Source organism: Sus scrofa, chromosome 3 (assembly GCF_054392235.1).
Source record: "Sus scrofa isolate SSC_HxYL_T2T_F1_AM1 chromosome 3, Sscrofa_HxYL_maternal_Yorkshire_Landrace_v2.0, whole genome shotgun sequence".
Lineage (NCBI taxonomy): Eukaryota > Metazoa > Chordata > Mammalia > Artiodactyla > Suidae > Sus > Sus scrofa.
In genome coordinates, this window is record NC_139385.1 from 70,021,652 (window position 1) to 70,043,886 (window position 22,235).

A 22,235-nucleotide genomic window follows, 5' to 3' on the forward strand; every position below is an offset into this window, starting at 1 on the left:
GCTGGAGTATGGGAGAAACAGGGAGAGGTTGGTCAAAGGGTCCAAACTTTCAGTTTTAAGATGCATAAAATCTGAGGATCTAAGGTATATTATGGTGACTATACTTGATAGCACTGTGCTGTATGTCGTTGCAATTTGACAGAGCAGTAGAACATAAATGTTCTCACCCAAAAGAAAAATATATATAAATACATCAGGTGATCGAGGTATTAACCAGATGGAGGGAATCCTTTCACAATAGACATGGATATCAAGTCACCAATGTATGTTGTAGATACTTACAATTTTACATGTCAATGACACCTCAATAAAAAGGAAATGTATGTATAAATAAATAAATAAACAGGAGTCCCATTGTAGCTCGGTGGAAACGAATCCGACTAGGAACCATGAGGCTGTGGGTTTGATCCCTGGCTTTGCTCAGTGGATTAAGGATCCGGCATTGCTGTAAGCTGTGGTGTTAGGTCACAGATGTGGCTCAGATCCGATGTTGCTGTGGCTGTGGTGTAGGCCAGCAGCATAGCTCTGATTCAACCCCGAGCCCAGGAACCTCCATATACCACGGGTATGGCCCTAAAAAGCAAAATAAATAAATACATAAATAAATAAATAAAATGCAAGTGAAATTATAAAAAAAAGGAGGAGGAGGGGAAGGAGAAGTAGGATTTCAATAGATGGAACTAAGGGACATGGGGAGGCTGATGGAACCATTTCAGTTTGCAGTTTCCTTAAAATTACCAGATCCAGTGATTCCCATCTGTCCTTTAACTGCATTCTCTACACATAGCGATAATGCTCCCCACATCACCGTCCCCATCTCCACTGTTCTCCACTGCCAGCCTCCTAAGCACCCACCTGCAGAGTATCAGGCACTACCCCAGCAGAGCTCAAGGACCTGGGAGCTCTGGGATTGAGGCTCCCCGGGGATTGGCACTGAGATTTTCAGTGATGGCCTCAGGGAGGGTGGGGAGGCAGTAACTGATGCAAATGCAAATGCCTTTCCTACCTTTCGGGTGTAATGAGTGCAGAGGTCTAGTGTCAACCACAGGGACTAGTGGGGTTGTGGTCACTTAACAAGTACTGTATTTTTTTAAAGGGGTTCATTGCTATTGAGCTCAAGCTCATTTTGCCAGATTTTCACCTGTTTTTAAAAAGTCAGAAACCCTAATTTTTTTAATATGGAATTTCCTAATTTTTGGCATGAACAGATCTATTTTAAAAAATTAAGCATTGGGGGAGTTCCGTTGTGGGGCAGTGGGTTAAGGATCCAGCACTGTCACAGCTGTGTCTTGGGTGGCTGCTGTGGCGTGGGTTTGATCCCCAGCCCAGGGAACTTCCACATGATGCAGGCACAACAGCAAAAAAAAAATATATATATATACACGCATTGAGGAACCATACAGAGCAAATCTGTAGCCAGCTCCAGCAAGTACATATCCCCTTATAAATGGGCTTTCCGGACCAGGAATAAGGAACCATATCCTGATTCTTTGCGGTTTGTTCCCAGTTTGCGCTCAGCCCCGTTTGCTTGGACCTGGGAATGCTATCCCTGCCTCCCTCCCCCGCTTGACATTTGGGAATCCCAAGCCCAACCCCCGGGGCGCAGCTCTGACCTGATGTTCTCATTGGGCACCTTCCCATATCTCTTGATGGCCGAACACTCGTTCTTGTGGTTCAGCCAAGCATCCTTCTGGCAGGTGCGGTCACAGTAATGGGCAAACTTGCACTGCCCACAGCGATGGAGCTTCTCCTGCCTCTTGAAGCAGGTGTGGCACACGAAGTTCACAAGGCTGGAAATGGAGGGAGAAAACATGGGACCGGGGGCACCACACTGGCCATTGAGGGGCTGGGGTTCAGGTCCCTGGGTCAGCGGGCCATCCTTGTCTTTCTACACTTGAGATGCCCACTTTTCAAAAGCAGGGGCTTGGGTTTCCAAAGGTCCCCTCTAGCTATAACTGATTTTCTTTTTTTTTTTGATAACTATTCTTTTAGCAGGTATTTTTAAGTAAAACCAATGTAGGAGACACTACCCTTTAATTCGATACATGTAGATTTACAGTCTATATGCATTAGGCACTGGGAATACCACAAGCTGCTGGAGGAACAACTGAACCTGGGATCATCATACAGTGTAAGGAGCACTGTGACTGGGGGACAGGGGCCCATAGGGTATTCCTGGGTCACAACAGAGGAGACTCTTGAGGAACCAGGGAAGTCTTCTAGGCCAAGGGAGAGGGTGGAAATTCCTGACAGTCCTCTTGTCAAAAGTCACAAGTCATTGGCACCCTGGCCTAGGAGAGGGCATTCTGTGTGGCATGTTCTTCTCATTGTTGAAATGGAATATCCTTTTCCCCAAAAAACAAAAAAATCCTAACTCTTTACCATATGATGGGACATGTAACATGGTGTCTCTTACCCAAGATGAAGTCTACCCGTGAAATGTCATAGCTTTGTGTGTTTTGAAAGTGTAAGAATGACAGGGTTACTGAGGTCACTGATGTCACCTGCTGTATTCTCCTGGCTCCCAGAGAGAGTGGGGGTGATGGGTAGCCAATTCCACAATCTCCTGTGTGGCCATCTGCTGTGAGGCACCATGTTAGTAATGGTGAAGTACACACGAGCATGAAAGGCTAGTGCTTCTTTACAAGTTAGGGCAGATTCAAGGTTATTGCCGTAATAATATCTTCCTCTCTCCCTTGCACTCGCTTAAGCTTTCCTAATGAGAGAGGAAGGGTAGAATTACGCTGGCATATTTACAATTGCCCAGAAGCGGCAACCCAACCTAACTATGCCCCAAGATACTCCAGTGTAGACTTAACCCTTGACTGGTTGATGGAGAGGTCTTTACAATCATGCGTATAATCCCTTATCGGGCCTTAACTTGATTCAACCACCAGTTCAATAGCTCCCCTTCATATTGTCTTATGAGAAGTTTTACAATCACTTTGCTGCAATAAACACTTAATTACTTTTCATAAAAAGGAAACGTGAACAAATTGTGAGGACATATGTATATAGTTTCACTGTTTTTTAACCAATTTATGCATTTTATATTTTACTTATTTTCAGAGGGTATATTATTTTTGTTATTCTTACCAGTTAAGTTATTCTTTTTATTATGCTATATAAAATATTTAACGGTATATAAGGCTTTCTTCTTTATAAATTTTAGTTGCATAATATAACAATTTTAATATAATGCTAATTTTTAAAGAAAATTGAAATGTCGGAGTTCCCGTCATGGTGCAGTGGTTAACGAATCCGACTAGGAACCATGAGGTCGAGGGTTCGATCCCTGCCCTTGCTCAGTGGGTTAACGATCCGGCGTTGCCGTGAGCTGTGGTGTGGGTCGCAGATGCGGCTCGGATCCTGCATTGCTGTGGCTCTGTTGTAGGCTGGCGGCTACAGCTCCAATTCGACCCCTAGCCTGGGAACCTCCATATGCCGCAGAAGCGGCCCAAGAAATGGCAAAAGGACAAAAGAAAAAAAAAAAGAAAAAGAAAATTGAAATGTAATAGATAATACTAAATAGTAAGAATGAAAGCTATACAAAATGGGATAAAGTATAGAATAAATTTCCTATTTGTCTCAGCATATTTTCCATTCCATTTCTCCAGAGGGAGTCACTTAATCTGTTTCTTGAGATCCATGATATAATAATCTGTGTGAATGTAATTGTGTTTAAATGTAAGTATTTCATTCTGTAAAAAAAAAATTAAAGATAAAATTTCAAAAAAATGTTATGAAGATTATGTAGGGAAAAAAATCTATTGTTCAATAAATCTAGTGTTTAAAAAAAAAAAAAAAAAGGAAACATGATCAGGGAGTTCCTGCTGTGGCTTAGTGGTAACAACACCCAACTAGCATCCATGAGGACAAGGGTTCAACCCCTGGCTCCCCTCAATGGGTTGAGGATTTGGCGTTCACTGTGAGTTGTGGTGTAGGTCACAGATGCGGCAGCTCGGATCTGGTGCTGATGTGGCTGTGGCATAGGCCAGCAGCTGCAGCTCCGATTTGACAAATTTCCATATGCCATGGGTGCAGCTCTAAAAAAAGACAAAAGGAAATGTGATCAATGATTTTTCTCCTAGTGAACTCACAGTAGGTTCCCTGCCCTTGCTCAGTGGGTTAACGATCCGGCGTTGCCGTGAGCTGTGGTGTAGGTTGCAGACGCGGCTCGGATCCCGCGTTGCTGTGGCTCTGGCGTAGGCCGGTGGCTACAGCTCCGATTCGACCCCTAGCCTGGGAACCTCCATATGCCGCGGGAGCGGCCCAAGAAATAGCAACAACAACAACAACAACAAAAGACAAAAAAATAAAATAAATAAATAAATAAATAAATAAAATAAAAAAATAAAAACTGGTGAAATCCCCAGAAAGTATTGCAAGTTATCCCCTAATGAGATATCCTTGAGACGAAGCTGACTTTTCTCTCCATCACCCCACTGGCCATTAAGGTTTAACCACAAGGCTGGAACTAGAAACAAAGAAAGGGGTAGATTTGATGCAGAGAAGGGCTTCTCAAATGTTAGTGTGCATGCACATATCAGAGATCATGTTAAAATTCAGGTTCCAATTCAGCAGGTCTGGGGTAGGGTCTGAGAGTCTGCATTTCTAACTAGATCCAAGGTGCTACTGATGCTGCAATGTTAAGTGTCATGAAATGGATGTAGAGATGAGAGAAAAACTAAATTCTGCCCTTTCTTGTTGCGGGGGGTGGGTGCAGGGTTATGCATAGAAGTGTCAGGAAGCCTTCTTGCTTAAAAAAAATAAAGCTTGTCCTACTGGTTTCCAACTCCTTTATGCTGGTGGTAAGATGGGTATTATAGAAAGTCAGATCTGGAGTGAGTCAGAGCTGGGTTCAACACTTAATTCCACTGTCTATGTGCTATGTAACCTCAAGGAAATATGCCAACCTCTCTGAGCCTTCCTTTCTTTATGTGAAAATGAAAATAGCAACACCTAGATCTTGATATCTTTTAGACTGATTACTATTACCTTTTAATAAAATATACTTGGTATTTTTAAAAAGTCAAGCAAGAGGAGTTCCCATTATGGTGAAGCGGAAATGAACTCAACTAATATCCACGAGGACATGGGTTCAATCCCTGGCCACAATCAGTGGGTCCGGGATCCAGTGTTGCCATGAGCTCTGGTGTAGGTCGAATATGTGACTCAGATTCCGTGTTGCTGTGGCTGTGGTATAGGCCAGCAGCTGCAGCTGCTATTCGACCCCTAGCCTGGAAACTTCCATATGTCACAGGTATAGCCCTAAAAAGGAAAAAAAAAAAAAAAAGTCAAGCAAGAAGAAAATTACAAAGAGGTTCCAAAATTCTACCACTTTCAGAGTGATTTGAAGATTAAATGAAACACCATGTGAAGGAGCAGCCCAGAGCCTGGCACTGAATGAGGACCCAGTAGATGTCAGTCTGGTCCACCATCCATCAGTCACGTGGGGAGGTTGAGCCGGGTGATGTCTGAGCCCCTGCTCTCCTCCAGCCCCATTAATTGCCAGGCAGCCGCCAGAGAGGAAGACATCCCAGCTGGAAAGAGACCTACAGGTAGAGGGCCAAGGACACCCCCCCTTGATGGGAATACCTCCTCTTCTTTATTCCCCCCGTGAGAGGCTCTAAAAGATATGAAGTCTTGGAGGTCGTCATGCTAAGCAAAATAAGTCACACAGAGAAAGACAAATGCTGGAGTTCCCATCATAGCTCAGTGGCTAACAAACCCGACTAGCATCCATGAGGATGAGGGTTTGATCCCTGGGTTAAGGATCCAGTGTTGCCTTGAGCTGTGGTGTAGGTTGCAGATGCGGCTCAGATCCCACGTTGCCGTGGCTGTAGTGTAGGCCGAAGCTACAGCTCCAATTCAACCCCTAGCCTGGGAATCTCCATGTGCCAAGGGTGTGGCCCTAAAAAGACCAAAAAAAAAAAAAGAAGAAGAAGAAAGAAAGAAAGACGTATGCTATATGATATCACTTATATGGATGTCTAAAAAATAGACTCTAAAAAATGCAATAAATACCAAAAAAGGAGTTCCCATTGTGCCTCAGTGGGGTGGACCACATAGTGTCCATGAGGATGCAGATTCAGTTCTTCTGTGGGTTAAGGATCCGGCATTGCCTCGACTGTGCCATAGGTTGCAGATTCGGCTCAGATCCCGAGTTGCTGCGGCTGTGGTGTAGGCCGGCAACTGCAGCTCTGATTTGACCCCTAGCCTGGGAACTTCCATTTGCCACAGGTACAGCCATGAAAAGAAAAAATAAATAAATAAGGTTAAAAAAAAAAAAAAAGCAGATTCACAGATATAGAGAACCAACTAGTGGTTACCAGTGCAGAGAAGGGAAAGGGGTGGGGCAGTATGGGGGGTCAGGGAGAGTAAGAGGAACAAACTTTTAGGTGTAAAATAAGCTACAAGGATACCCTGAACAAACAGGGAATATAACCAATATTTTATTATAACTATGAACAGAGTATAACCTTTAAAAATTATGAGTCACTATATTATACATCTGTAACTTATCATACATCAACTATACTTCAATAATTTAAAAAATTTCAGGTGTACAGCAAAGTGATTCAGCTCTCTCTATATAGAGATTTTTTTCATATTTTTTCCTTTATAGGTTATTATAAGATATTGAAATAGTTCTCTGTGCTATACAGTAGGTCTTTGTTGTCTATTTTATATATGGCCGTGTGTATCTGTTAATCTCAAATTCCCAATTTAGTGTGTGTTGGTGGTAAACTGGTGAGAATAGCTGTTTTCCAAATTTCCCATTTCTCCCTCCCTCACTTAAAACCACTTTTTAGCTTCCAGGAGAAAGAGTGCTTCTTTCAGCCAGCTTAGTGAGTGATCTTCAGCAAGCCTCATTTCTCCTCCTAGTCTCATATTTCCAACCCCCACAAGAGTCCCATTTACACAGAACTTGGCCGTTTTCAAAGAGGTGATCTGTTTGTTTGGTTGGTTTGCTTTTTAGGGCCACACCTATGGCATATGGAAGTTCCCAAGCTTGGAATCAAATTGGAGCTGCAGCTGCCAGCCTACACCAGAGCCACAGCAACGTAGGATCCGAGCCACATCTGTGACCTACACCACAGCTCATGGCAACACCAGATCCTTAACCCACTGAGCAAGGCCAGGGAGCAAACCTGAATTCTCATGGATACTAGGTTTGTTACCAATGAGCCACGACAGGAACTCCCAAAAAGATGTTTTCAGCAATTCTTTTTTGCCAAACCTTCGCCACCACCCTTTAGAGTATAGGCCATCACTATCATCAGTGGGGTAATATCCCCATAGAAGTCCCTGATGCCTGCCACTGCGCCCAGCACAGAAGGCAGCAGAAGCCACCAAGCCCACCTGCTTTGCCTGCAGCCCTGAGTGTGCCCTACCCTAGCCAGTGAGTCCCTGCTCACTCTTTGCTCGGCAGCGCTGGGTTATGTCATCTGTCAGAGTCAAGAGGGATGGAAGGGCAGCTGCTGCTCAGCTCCTTGTATGGAAATAACCAGTTACTGGAGAGATAAAGGCAAAGAGATGGTGCCTGCAAGGTGGACGAGTCCTTCATGAGCACAGCCAGAGAGTACTGGACCAACAGTTCTGGCTTTCTGGGCTACTTAAAAACTCTCAGCCTACTGGAAGGTCTCTTCTCAAAAATTGAGAGAGAGGGCACCTATCAAGAGTATCACATGTCCCAAGTACCCAGAGAACTTTACAATATTCTAAACTCTTCTTTCCTTGTTCCTACCCCTCTTTCTTCTCCCACAGGTACTTATTGGGCATCCTTTGCAACAACGTGGATGGACGTGGAGTATTATGCTTATAAAATAAATTAGACAAAACCCAGTGCTGTTTGTTATCATTTATATGTGGCATCTAAAAAAGAAAACAGAATTTCCCTGGTAGCTCAGTGAGTTGAGGATCTGACATTGTCACTGCAGTGGCCTGGGTTGCTGCTATGGTACGGGTGTGATCCCTTGGCCTGGGAACTTCCACATGCTGGAGGCGCATCCAATTAATTAATGAATGAAATAGATGAGTATAACAAAAACAGAAACCGACTCCCAGTGGGGAGAGGGAAGGGCTGAAGGGAAGATAGGAGCAAGGGATTAAGTGGTAAGAACTACTATGCAGGAGTTCCCGACGTGGCTCAGTGGAAACAAATCTGACTAGCATCCACGAGGACGCAGGTTTAGTCCCTGGCCTCGCTCAGTGAGCTGTGGTGTAGGTCACAGACATGGCTTGGATCCCACATTGCCAGGCTGTGGTGTAGGCCAGCAGTTGCAGCTCCGATTAGACCCCTAGCCTAGGAACCTCCATATGCTGCAGGTGCAGTACTAAAAAGCCAAAAAAAGAAAGAGTATTTATTCAGCCTCTATTATGTGCCGTGCATCAAGCTAGGCGATAGAGGGCCTTCAAGACAACAAAGATACAAACTTTACCTTCCAGCAGTCCCCAGGCTAGGCTGGGGCATAAACACAAGTTAGCAAAGTGAGGTGTTCGGTCCAGGAACACCCTGAGAATCTGCTGCAGGGTTTGAGGAGGGGAGACCCAGCTTCCACGGAGGTGGGGAGGGGAGGCCTCCACCAAGGCAGTCACCAAGGGGGCAAGCAAGTATTGTTCTGACCCTCTAAAGATGAGCCGAGTTTGTACTGAGAATGTCAAGTTCTTCTACACAGAGAGGTACTGGCAAGAGCCAAAGGCTTCCATGGGGTTGGGGGAGCCGGGAGGCCAGGCGTGTATAGGAGACAGAAGAGCTGTTTGACGAGAGCAGAGGACCGCCGTATCAGAAAATAGTTTTCAGAAGATGACCAGACTATGGAGCCCCTGGAATGCAGCCCTTGGTAGCAAGTCCTTTTTCCGCAGGCAAAGGGGAGTCACTAGAGGCTTCTATAGAGAGAAACACCACCAGTTGCTACACTCACTTTCTTTTCCCCACGGCATCTACTTAGTATTGTTTTTAAATGACCCATGTCAACCTTTATGGGCCATGTCTGGATTCATGCCTGCGCAATTATTTAGCTTAGCAGAAGTTAGGTGGTACTGCTTCCCTAGGCCAGACCTAGAGATTGCCTATTTATTTTTAACATCTCTTTTATTAAAATGGAAATTCTCTTCAGTGGATTAATTTGATGGACCTCTTTTTTTAATTAAAATATTATGAATCCATAATAGAAAAATACCTTGGAGTTCCCATTGTGGCTCAGTGGTTAACAACCCCAACTTACATCCATGAAGGCTCGGGTTCCATCCCTGGCCTTGCTCAGTGGGTTAGGGACCCGGTGTTGCCATGAGCTGTGGTGCAGGTCACAGACATGGCTCAGATCTGGCATTGCTGTGGCTGTGGTATAGGCTGTCAACTATAAGCTCCAATTTGACCCCTAGCCTGGAAACCTCTATGTGCCTCCAGTGCAGCCTTAAAAAAAACTAAAGACAAAAAAAAAGAAAGAAAGAAAGAAAAAGGAAAAAGAAAAATACCTTCAGGCTTTCTCCAAGTTATGCATTTTCCCTGTAACTAACTAGTGTTTCTTACATGCTAAACTGTGCCCCTACACCCCAAATTGATATTCTGAAGCTCAATCCAGTACCTCAGACTATAAGTGTATTTGGAGACAGGCCCTTTAAGGAGGCAATTAAGTTAAAAGAGGATCCTTAGGATGGCCCCTAATCCAGTATGACTGGTGTCCTTACAAGAAGAAGCAATTAGGACACAGGCAGAGGGAAGACCTTGAGAGGACGAGGAGGAGGTCACACCTACACATCAAGGAGAGAGGCCTCAGAAGAAACAACCCTGCAGACAACTGATCTTGTACTTCTAACATCCAGAATTGTGAGAGAATAAATTTCTGTTGTTTAAGGGGGAAAAAAAAAAGCAATTCTCAAGATTTTCTCTGCTGCAACTTATAGGACAAGACTTACACACCTGCTACTAAGATCTACATTAACTTCCTGCCCTCCAGCTGCCACCAAACCCCTCTTCCCCAGACTCAGAGTACAATGCAAATGAGTGAAGGCGACATGGTGATGGGGACAATCTAACATTTGACCTAAACTATGTTTAAAAACTAATTCTTGGAGTTTCCATCGTGGTTCAGCAGAATCAAATCTGAGTAGTTACCCTGAGGACCCAGGTGCAATCCCTGGCCTTGCTCAGTTGGTTAAGGATGCAGCGTTGCCGTGAGCTATGGTGTAGGTCAAAGACGAGGCTTGGATCTGGCGTTGCTAAGGCTGTGGCTGTGGGTGTGGTGTAGGCCGGTGGCTACAGCTCCAATTGGACCCCTAGCCTTGGAACCTCCATATGCCTCGGGTGTGGCCCTAAAAAGACCAAAAAAAAAAAAAAAAAAAAAAAAAAAAAAAAAGACAATTATTTCCCAACTTCTGCATTTGAGAATTATTTAATGAAATTTAGTAATTCATCTCTTAACTGACATGTCAACACATCTTATCTTCACAGCTAAATTAAAGTGCCAAATTAGAGACATATTTCTAAATCTACTGTGGTAGATTTATCTTTAAGGTCAAGTGCAAATGTCTAAGGCTGTAACCTGAATACTTTCACAAAGTTATTCACTCATTTTCTGAACTCACTGTTCAGGAATTCCTCTGATCCCTTTATTAAATTATTTCCATTTATAGAATCATTTATCCCCATCACCTATCCACCAGCTGTTACCAGATTAAAAGCTACACGTGTATTTGTACATATGCCATGGTTACTTCTGGTGTTCCATGGGCCCACATAGAATTACCCGGGCTAACAGCCCACATCTCTCCACTGGTCCTGAAGAAGCTCATAATTGGTTTGATTTTCGAAAAAAACCTCCTGACATTAATCTCATTTAAAATACCCTTCTTTTTCTCATGTTTTCATCTTTGTTTTTTATTACATGTATACATATATTTATTCTCTTAGGCACTTTCAACTCTTTTTTTTCTGCCATGAGGAAGTTCCTGGGGCAAGGATCGAACCTAAGCTATAGCAGTAATGATGCTGGATCCTTAGCCCACTGAGCCACCAGAGAACTCCTCACCTCTTTAAACAATAATTTAGGAACTGGTCAAGAAGATTAAAAAAAAAATTCACTATCCTTTCCACCTTTTAACATCTTTTGTGATAAACTGGATTAATAGGAAACTCCTATCATTGAATGTCCTAATCCTGGAGCCTAAGAATGTGTTACCTTATGTGGCAAAAGGGACTTTGCTGATGTGATTAAGGTCAAGGACCTTGGAGTTTCTATTGTGTCTCAGCAGCTTAAGAACCTGGCATAGTATCCATGAGGATGTCAGTTCGATCCCTGGTCTCACTCAGTGGGTTAAGGACCCAGTGCTGCCACAAGCTGCAGTGCATGTCACAGATGTGGCTTGGATCCAGTGTTGCCACAGCTGTGGTATAAGCTGGCAGCTGCAGCTCCAATTCAATCCCTAGCCTGGGGCCTTCCATATGCTGCAGGTGTGGTCATTAAAAAAAAAGATCGAGGACCTTGAGATGGAGATATGATCCTGAATCATCTAGGAGGGCCTAACATAATCATAAGGGTCCTTATATGAAGTCAGAGGAGAAGATGCTTTGCCAGTGCTTTGAAGATAAAGCCCAGGGAGGCAGGCAGGCTGTAAAAGCTAGAAAAGTCTAGGCAATATAACCCTGTGCACCAATTTCAGATCTCTGGCTTCCAGCATTACATAATAAATTTCTGGCAATTTTTTACACCAACAGTAAAAAACTAATATGTCGGCTTGTTATCATGAGCACTTTTTTCCCCTATATAATCACATGTAGATTTCCATTTCTTACCTATGATTTTCTGAATCTAACAATTCTCAGGCCCCAGAAGCAGATTTGTATCCTTCTGAAATTCATGGGTACTTACTCTTTCTTTGATTAAGGCTAAATATATTCGTTGGACAGACAAGAACAAAAGAAAATTAAGTAGGCAATGCTGGGTCCGCTTGTATATTGGGTTGGGCAGTAAAAAATGATGATAGACAAGACCATGGGAGATTCATACTTGCCCTATGCCTCACCCCTCTGTGATCTTGGGAGGGCCTCACTAAGCCTCAAGTTTCCCCATCTGTAAGAGAGTTTTGCATGTGTTCTATGGGTATCAACCTACTTCTGGATTGAGAGAAATTTCAAAAGGGATAACATTCTCCCCAGAGATAAAAACATGCATGCACATCTGCATAAATACTGATCCTCCAATTATAGGTGTTTCCTTAGCTAAGGATGAATGGACTCAGGTTAAGAACCTATAGGCTAGCTATACTCTAAATTCAAGGTGTTTGCAACTCTTAAAAAAAAAAAGAATGATCAAATAGTATTTGGGGGAGTTCCTGCTGTGCCACAATGGGATTGGAGGCATCTTGGGAGTGCTGCAATGCGGGTTCGATCCCAGCCCGGCACAGTGGGTTAAGGATCCAGCATTGCTAAAGCTGCAGTTTAGGTAGCAACTGTGGCTCGGATCTGATCCCTGGCCTGGGAACTCCATATGCCTAGGGGTCGCCAAAAAAGAAAAAAAAAAGTATTTCTGGCTTCTAGAACTGCCCACAAGCACCGTTCCTGTGCCATTTCTTGTATTTAATGCTAAAATAAGATAATTATCAGGACAGGCTTTATTCCTATATCAGCCTTGCATCCCTCTCTTGCTGCATTGGAGTCTTTTGTGTGTATTGAATAAATGGTGCAACCCAGCAAATCTCAGGCTGGGAGAGATTCTCAGGGTCACGTGACCCAATTCCCTTCTGTGGCCTGACTCTTCATGCACATCATTTGACCAGGTTGGCACCAAGAAATACACAATCTTGGAGACAGTCCTTTCCATCTCCAGAGAGTGCCATCAGCCCTGTTCTACCTATAAGGCAATAGAAGCTCCGTGTCAAGGGCCAAAAAACTTGCAGGTCCTCCAGAAAATGTTTGAGACAGACAACACCTTTCAATAGCTCCAAAAAACATTTAAACAAAAATGCAAAATGGAAATTACTAATCGTTTCAAAAGCAACGATATAAAAGCCCACTCGGAGTGGTCAAACAAAAACTACACTGCCATATTGTGAGCTGGTGCCTCTAAAGGTAAGGCTGTCCAGGACCTACTTAATTCTTAAAATCTCTGACCAAGACATTTTATCTCCCTCATTTTTACCTGAAATATGACTCTTGTCAAGAATACCCAGTTCTCACTCTTCTGTCAATTAAAAAACTTCAGAACTCTCTTTCTTTCAAATGACATTTCATTATTGGTAGATGATTATTAAGAGAAGTTCTTCAATGTTACTGTAAAAAGGTGCTTCCAATTCTTGCACCTGGTCAATTCTTCGGAATCTACTTGATGTCGGCCAGGTATCTTTTGGTTGAAGGTGATGGCGATGGTGTGATTTTATGTACATTTGTAATAAACTGTGCCCCTGGACCTTGGTCTGTGGATCAGCTGGGTTAACCAACTACTTGATTTTATAGTTTGGAAGAGATGGAGGCTGTACTTCAAAGGACTGGAAGAGTCCTTCCAAGACTAAGCAAAGATGATGATCTAATCTCCTTGCTGAAGGCCTGAGTCACACTTAAAATTAAAACCATTTATCTTCTCACTCCATTTGATATAAAATGAATGAAATAAGCTTAAAAAGGAAGGATGCAATGACAATAAGTAACTGGAATAAAAATAAACTAAAAGGAAAAAGAAAATAAAAGCTTAGACATCATTTTAAGATACATGTAAGATAGGGAAAAAAGGGATAGTTTTAAAACTAAGATGGATGACATGAAAAATTAAAGAAAGTCAAAACTAATTGAGGTCTATAAAAGAATTGAAACCCAAAGAGATAAGAAAGCAAAGGATACAAAGGAGTTCCAATAATTTAGAAGTCCTAAACATTAAGGGATAAAAAACAAATGAGCTACAATATAATTTTTAAATGAAGGCATCAATAGAAAATCGGCAATTTACAAAAGAAGTGTAATGACCCATAAACATCTTTTTAAAAAAACCTCTCACCTCCAAAATAATAAAAAAAAAATTCTAAAAATAATACCAAAATATAAGTTGTATAGGTTGAGTTTGAAAAGACTAAAGTAAAAGATAACTTTCTGTGTTGACCTGCACTGGGACAGGATTGCAAACGCTATATGGTTCATGAGGAAAATTGATTTGATCCCCTTTGGGTGGGGTGATTTGGAAATCGATATTAAGAACCTTAAAAATGTCTTTTGAATCCAAAATGAATACTTCTAGGAGTTAATCATTAATAAATAATCAGAGCGAGTTTCCATTGTGTGCATTGGAAACGAATTCGACTAGGAACCACGAGGATGTGGGTTTGATCCCTGGCCTCACTCAGTGGGTTAAGGATCCGAAATTACCCTGAGCTGTGGTGTAGGTTGCAGATGCGGCTCAGAACTGGTCTGGCTGTGGCTATTGTGTAGGCTAGCAGCTGTAGCTTCAATTAGACCCCTGGCCTGGAAACCTCCATATGCCACAGGTGTGGCCCTAAAAAGCAAAAAATAAATAAATAAATAGTCAGAGATGTAAGGAAAGATCTACTAGGAAAAGTGGAAAGCAAACTTGATATCCAATATATAGCACTTGTTAAATTGATGGACAACAGTGAACAAAAGGAATATTGTATAGTCACTAAAAATGGTGTGGAAGGATAATCATGGTTTAGAAAGATGTTCACAACATAAGCAAAGAAAACAAGTGGCACAGTAATTCCACTTTTGTGTTAAGAAAAAATGTATATATTAATTACATAAATGCATCATTTTTTCTACCATTAAGAAACAACATCAAAATTCTACCAATTAAACCATAATGAGTCATAGACTATAGGATACATCATGATTTCAGAGATGTTAAAATGAAATATGTCCTGAGGGTTTGGGATTGGCACATGCACACTGAGGTATATGGAATGATTGGCCAGTAGGGACCTGCTGTATAGCACAAAGAACTCTACCCAATATTCTGTGATAATCTATGTGGGAAAAGAATGTGAAAGAGAATGGATGTGTGTACATGTATAACTGAATCTCTTTGTTGTATAGCAGAAATTATCACAACCTTGTAAATCAACTATACTTCAATAAATTTTTTTTAAAAAATGAAATCTATATTCTAGAGCTGGTAAAATATTATATCGTGTCACATTCCTTTCATTGTAAAATAACCCTCCAGATATTTTAATATCTTGAATTTAGGGAAGCATTTTATAATAGAGGTATGCATTTAATATAGTGTTTCTCTGGAGTTCTGTTGTGGCTCAACAGTAATGAACCCAACTAGTATCCATGAAGACACAGGTTCGATCCCTGGCCCCACTCAGTGGGTTAAGGATGTGGCCTTGCCATGAGCTTTGGTGTAGGTTGAAGATGAAGCTTGGATCTGGCATTGCTGTGGCAGTGGTGTAGGCTGGCAGCTGCAGCTCCCATTCAACCCCAGCTTGAGAATTTCCAGATGCCACCCCTGTGGCCCTAAAAAAAAAGAAAAAAATACATATAGTGTTTCTCCCATTACCACCTGCCACCTACAAATCATTAGGATCAGGAAAATATTTATGGAGTACCCATTGTGGCTTGGTGATTTAAGAACTTGACATCGTTTCTGTGAGGATTCGGGTTTGATCCCTGGCCTTCCTCAGTGGGTTAAGGATCCGCCATTGCTGTGGGCTGTGGCACAGGTCACAGATGCAGCTCAGATCCCTTGTTGCTATGGTATAGGCTGCAGCTGCAGCTCTGATTCAACCCCTGGCCCAGGAACTCCCATATGCCACTGGGGCAACCATGAAAAAAAAAAGAAAATATTTATATGCATCACATTTGCATAAAACAATTGTAAGAAGTCCCTTATACCTCAATTTTTGAAAAAAGAAAAAAATAGATTATTAAGGGTAAATGTCAGAAGGTTAACGTAGTTTCCTCTAAATGTTGAGGTTGCAGAGAATTTTATTTTCTTACATTGGTTTTTCTGTCATTTATAAATTTTTATTATTTTTATTTTTAATAAAATAATTTCATTATTACTTAGTAATAATTTTAATTATTTAATAAGCTTTTTAAAAATCAGAATACAGCATCATGCATTCCCAGATTAGCCCTGCCTCATGCAGAAACAAGCAGGATCACTCAGGCTAAGGAACCATGGAGCTGTTGTTCTCTGTCCTCCCTAAAACTGGGAACCCTCAAAGTTAAGAGCTCGAGGGACAGGAAGCAACCTTTAACAGCTCACCCACTTTATAAGGCCATATCCATGATAGACCGTTCCTTGGCAAATTAGCCTTACTCACCAATTTGTCCTTCATCCCTTTCCAGCATCCAATCCAAAAATACCTAAAAGGGATGGCAAATAGGCTTCCTTCTAAAGGCCAGATTGGTTGATGGGCGGTGACTGCCTGGAGTACCCTGCTGAAAAGAACTCAGGCCAAGCTGAAGTTCTGGAGGAAGGGGTTGCCTGATTGATTAGCCATGTCTGCCAGGGATCATGGTAGTCCACATGCTATACATTTGTCAGGTCTGAAAGAATTATCTCTGTTTTAGTCTTGCTCCTTGACCATTAAGCCGACCACCTGTCTTTCCAACCAGCAAAAGTAAAGAAATCGTAACCAGACTAAGGACTATGTTATAAGGCGTTGGATACACACCTCATGTATCTGTCACCAAAAGTTATAAACAAAAATGTCCATAGCAACCACTCCCAGGAAAATGAAAAAATAAACTGTGGTACATATGCACACAGAGCTTATTAGTTATGCAAAAATATACAGATGAATAATAGAACTACTTTGAGTAAAGAAGCAAGTGGCAGAAAACCACACGTATTATGCCTTTGTTTAAAAGATCAAAAACAAAGTGTAAAAGCAAAATTATGTATTGTTTATGAATATGTACATATGTGATAAACTATCATTTAAAGAATAAATAACACAAAATTCAGGATACTGCTGTAGTTACCTTTGGGACAAACATAGGACAGGATAGGGAAAGATAAGAACAATGCATGTATTGGAATATTCTAGTTGAATTGGATGGTGGTTTCATGGGAGTTCATTTACTGTAACACTTCATAATACACATATATATACATATATACATATATATGTCATGTATTGCTCGAAAGAAGAGATTTTCATTTAATAAAGTACCTCAACTAAAGATAAAATCTTTCTTCATGTTTGTGTATGGAGGGTAAGGCAGAAAATCTGGCTTGCAATAACAGATTAGAACACGTCTCTTTCTCTATTTTTGCGGCCTCACCTGCAGCATGCAGAAGTTCCCTGGCCAGGGATCAAACCCCCCACCACAGCAGTGACAACATTGGATCCTTAACACGGGAACTCCTTTTTTAAAAAATTTTCTTGAAATATAATTGATTTACTATGTTGTATTCATTTCTGATGTACAGGAAAGCTATTCCATTATAGGTATATATGTATTCTTTTTCATCCATTATGCATATATATGTACTCTTTTTCATTTATCCCAAGATACTGAATATAGTTCCCTGTGCTATATAGTACGACCTTGTTTATCCATCGTATATGTAACGGTTTGCTTCTGCTAATTTCAAACTCTCAATTCTTCCCTGTCCTACCCACCTCCCTCTCGGAAACCACAAGTCTGTTCTTTCCATCTCTGAGTCTGTTTCTGTTTCATAGATATGTCTATTTGTCTCGTATTTTAGATTACACATATAAACAATTTGTCTTTCTCTGTCAGACTTAGTTCACTTAGTATGATGATCTCTAGGTCCATCCATGTTGCTGCAAATGGCACTATTCCATTCTTTTTTACAGTTGAATAATATTAGAAATGCTCCTTTTATAGAGTGGCTTTTTTTTTTTTTAACCACACCCACAGCATGTGGAATTTCCAGGCCAGGGATCAAACCCACCCCATGGTAGTAACCAGAGCCACAGCAGTGACAACACCAGACCTTCAACCCACTGTGCCACCAGGGAACTTCCTCCCTAGGTGACTTTTGTGGGTCATCTGGTCCTATCTCCCAAGTCAGGTTTCTCCTCTGCAGTGGATGAGTCTTACCAGGGTCCTAAAATGCGAATGAGGGCAGGATGGGCCGAGCTTCCATCAGATGCCTCTCTGGGCTGTCTCAGGTATATCTGAGCAGCCTCTTCATCTTGGCAGCCACAAGTGCAGGTAAATCACTTTTAAAAACCATCTCTTTTAGATTTTTTTTCAATCATTTTAAATATCATTTACTCCAACCATCCTAATTTTTATTACTATTGTAACAATATGATTTTTTTTTTTTTGTCTTTTTGCTTTTTCTAGGACTGCTCCCACGGCATATGGAGGTTCCCAGGCTAGGGGTCAAATTGGAGCTGTAGCCACCGGCCTACGCCACAGCCACAGCAACAGGGGATCTGAGCCATGTCTGCGACCTACACCACAGCTCACAGCAACGCCAGATCCTTAACCCATTGAGCAAGGGCAAGGATCGAACCCGCAACCTCATAGTTCTTAGTCGGATTTGTTAACCACTGCGCCACAACAGGAACTCCCTGTAACAATATGATTTTATTAGCATTTTATCTGCAATGTACACTAAAGTTGTTTTGTAGTTATTATTTCATGTGAATGATGAATTCTTTATAGTAAGAAAAACATGTAAACAAAATGTACAGTCACAAAGGAGTGGTCGGAGAACTTGCAGCTGTTAAGTACTACATTCATGAAGAGAGTGTAGTGACACAGAAGACATCTAAATCATTAAATGAAAAACCCATGATAGTTTGGAGTTCTCACTGTGGCACAGTCAGTTAGGAATCCAACTGCAGTGGCTCTAGTCTCTGGGGAAGCACAGGTTTGATCCCTGGCCTGGGTAACTTCCATATACTGCAGGTGCAGCCATTAAAAAAATGGTAGTTTATATATAATAATATACAAGCCTGTAGTACAAACAAATGAACCCTGTGTTGTAAAATAAGCAGGAGACAATCAACAAGGTTGAGTTATCTTGGTGTGAAGATACCTTTTTTTCTTCCTAAATTTGACTTTTATAATGAAGGGAAAACCCACTCAACTCCAAACCGTCGTGAAGGAGAAACTGATTGGCCATATTGGCTTTTAGGGAATTGCAGAAACCCATGGAGGTTCTTTAAAAGGCAAGGTGGCAACTCAGTGGCAGCACCAAGATTATTCAGGGTTCCTGTGTTTCTAGATTTTTTTTTCCTTTTCCTTTTTAGGGCCATGTGGCACATGGAAGTTCCCAGACCAGGGGTCAAATCGGAGCTGCAGCTGCCAGGCTACACCACAGCCACAACAACACCAGACCCGAGCCACATCTGCAACTTACACCACAGTTCACAGCAACACCGGATCCTTTACCCACTGAGTGAGGCCAGAGATAGAACCCGAATCCTCATGGCATTAGGCAGGTTCCTTACTACTGAGCCACAATGGGAACTACCCTGTGTTTCCAGCTTTTTATGTCTTAATTTTGGATGCCACTAACTCCTCATCCACCCCCAACAGACACACGCACACACACACACATACACACACACACAATTACATTAACAAAGTAAGACCCAGAGTTCCCATTGCGTCTCAGTGGTAAAAAAAAAAAAAAAAAAAATCTGACTAAGATTCATGAGGATGCAGGGTCAATCCCTGGCCCTGCTCAGTGGGTTAAGGATCCAGCATTGCTGTGAGCTGCACTGTAGATTCGCAGATGCTGCTCTGATCTGGCGTTGCTGTGGCTGTGGCTATAGGCTGGCAGCTGCAGCTCCGATTGGACCCCTGGTCTGGGAACTTCCATATGCCATGGGTGCAGCCCTAAAAAGATGAAAATAAATAAATAAATAAGGTAAGACCCACTCCCCCAAGAGGTATTACTGTCCTCTCAGCTGCTTTATATTCCTCAGCTGGTATCAGCTGCCTTCTCCCTGAAGGTCTTCATAGGTAGGAAGAAATGAGAATTCAAATGCTGCTCAAATTATCTCTGAAAACCTTTGCCCATTCTCAGGATGGTCACGAAGCCAAGATCAGAGGCCATCTTTATTGAGACTACATCAATGTCAGGCAGGCCACCCCAACTTTTGAGAATACTGTTATAATTTCATCACAGTATAAGGTTTTTTCTAAAAAAAAAAAAAAGAAAAATAGAGATTTAGTACTAATTTGAAAGTTTGGGTCAAGGATGGACAGGATTGTGAGGAAATGAGAATGTAAATTTAACAGACCCACTAAGGAGATCCTATTAAAATGGAAAAAAGTACACCCTATGGCAGAGTGATTCCTCTTTTAGCCATTCATCCTAGAGAATTATCACGCATGAGTACAAGTGGACATGATCGAGGATTTTAACTGCAGAAATATTTGTTTTTATGAAAAAAAATGGAGACCACCAAATGTTTCTCAATAGGGCAACAGATTTCTTAAAGACCATATATTTACAGGGAAGAATATCTACAGAAGTTAAAATTTGTGATCCATAGAGCGTATGGATCAACATGGATAGATCTACACGTGGGAGGAAAAAACAGATCTTTGACGATTTAAAAGAAGTGTCTATAAACTTACAGTTTCCACACGGATAAGTATCAAAACATGCTTAGTGAAAACAGTATGTTTCAGAATGATGTCTGAAGTATGATAACATTTCTGTTAAAAAAAGACAAATTACAGCTATATATTTGGTAAGTACAGATATAGACAGATAGATGCAATAGAACAAGAATATTCTAGAAAGAATCATTAAAATCACAAGAAGGATTACCTCTGAGGAAAGACAGAGGGGACTGGGTTTCTGGGTGGGAAAGGTAAAAGAGGATTCCCGTTCATGGGTGATACTCCTATTTTTCAAAAGCAAATGGACTCCAGGAGTACTTGCATATTTACATGTTTTTAAAATCCCAGGACTCACTTACTTCTCTAATATGTTTATTTTATCTCAGAAGCTAAAAAACATGGAGCCCTCTGGAAAAGATTTCAAGGCACCACACCCACCTCTCCCTTTCTCTCCAACCTCACCACACACAGCACTCCCACTCAGCCAAGTTCACCAGTGCTCTGAGCACTTGCCCCCAAGCCTTTGATCACCTTTGCAACCCCACCCCAGGCACCAGAGCAAATCCCACTGGCAGTGACTCTTTGCAGGAAAAGTTACACAAGAAAACAGTTAGCTGTTGGAATGCCATTCCTTATCAATGGCCCCATGGATTTTATCCCTTGCTCTGATGATTTTGAGAGCAAAATATTTGAGAATGTGGCAACAGCCAAACCAACAGGAGAAAAGAGGGCAACCACCCACATTCTGTACCTGTCAAAAACCACGGCAGAGTAAGCCCGCTCGGCGAAGATGACATCAGCAGCCCAGAACTCCTTGGTGGCCTTCAGACCTCTGCCTTTGCCCTCAGAAGTAATGACCTCCACATTCTCCATTCTCTCTATTGTCATCTCAGAATCTTAGGGCAGCTCGGCAGATATTTAACACTGAGCCAAGTCCCTTGTCCTCGCTGCTATTTCAGCACCTTCAGCATCCCAAAGAGCAAGCCTATAAATGGACAAGCACCTCCCCTTCCCTACCCCCTCTCAGCCACTGGGTCCCCACCTCCCCCTCTGCCTCTATTCTTGGAGACAGGGATGGGGCAAGCCAGAGGCCAGTGATCTGGGAAGGGTCCCTCGCACCGCCCAATGTAACCGACAACATAGAAAATGATTATGGGTTGGTGTGCTTCTCATATTGGGTCTGAAAACTTTTGAAAAGTTCTTTTGCAAGGGTAGTTAAGTCCTGGATGGCAGTCATGCTCAGCTTGAGTTGGAATAGGCGGCACTTGGTCAGTCGGGTATTTTTAGCAGCCAGATGCCTGTGTCAATCCAAAGCAGACAGCTGAAGTGGTCCAAGAGAAGAGGCGAGGTGATGCTTACTGTTCTGGGACCCTTCAGCTGTCAGGCTTGGACTTTCTCAAGTGAGACGGGCCCCTTGTTCCCCCCCCCCCCGCCCGCCCCCGCCCCAGGCACCAGAGCAAATCCACATGGGTGGACTGTTTGCAGAAAGCAGCAGATGCAAAAGTGGCCTCTGGGCTATGTGCATAACAGTACGTTTAGGTTCTAATGGGCATCCCTCTTCCCCAGTATAACCTGGGCCTCCCACAGCACCTCCATCCAGGGCCTGGAGGACTGAGAATTCCCTGATAACACGTATGTGCTAGATGAAAGCTATATTATGAGAGCAGGCAGGCCTTGACAATGAACACTCTCCTGTCTCTCAGGCTATCAAATC

At 42.2% G+C, this 22,235-nt stretch overlaps 1 protein-coding gene across 2 annotated transcripts in view; it reads right to left on the reverse strand.

The window, feature by feature from the left end:
* Window positions 1–21,452, reverse strand: part of SMYD1 (SET and MYND domain containing 1) — a 52,496-nt gene extending 31,044 nt beyond the window's left edge. The window contains exons 1-2 of one of the 2 annotated variants that reach the window (XM_021085617.2): window positions 21,273–21,452; window positions 1,614–1,790 (exon numbers count right to left, since the gene is read on the reverse strand). In XM_021085617.2, the coding sequence (XP_020941276.1) occupies window positions 1,614–1,790; window positions 21,273–21,409 (314 nt within the window). In that variant the 5' untranslated portion in view covers window positions 21,410–21,452. 2 annotated transcript variants of the gene reach the window in all.
* Window positions 21,453–22,235: the final 783 nt, after the last annotated feature.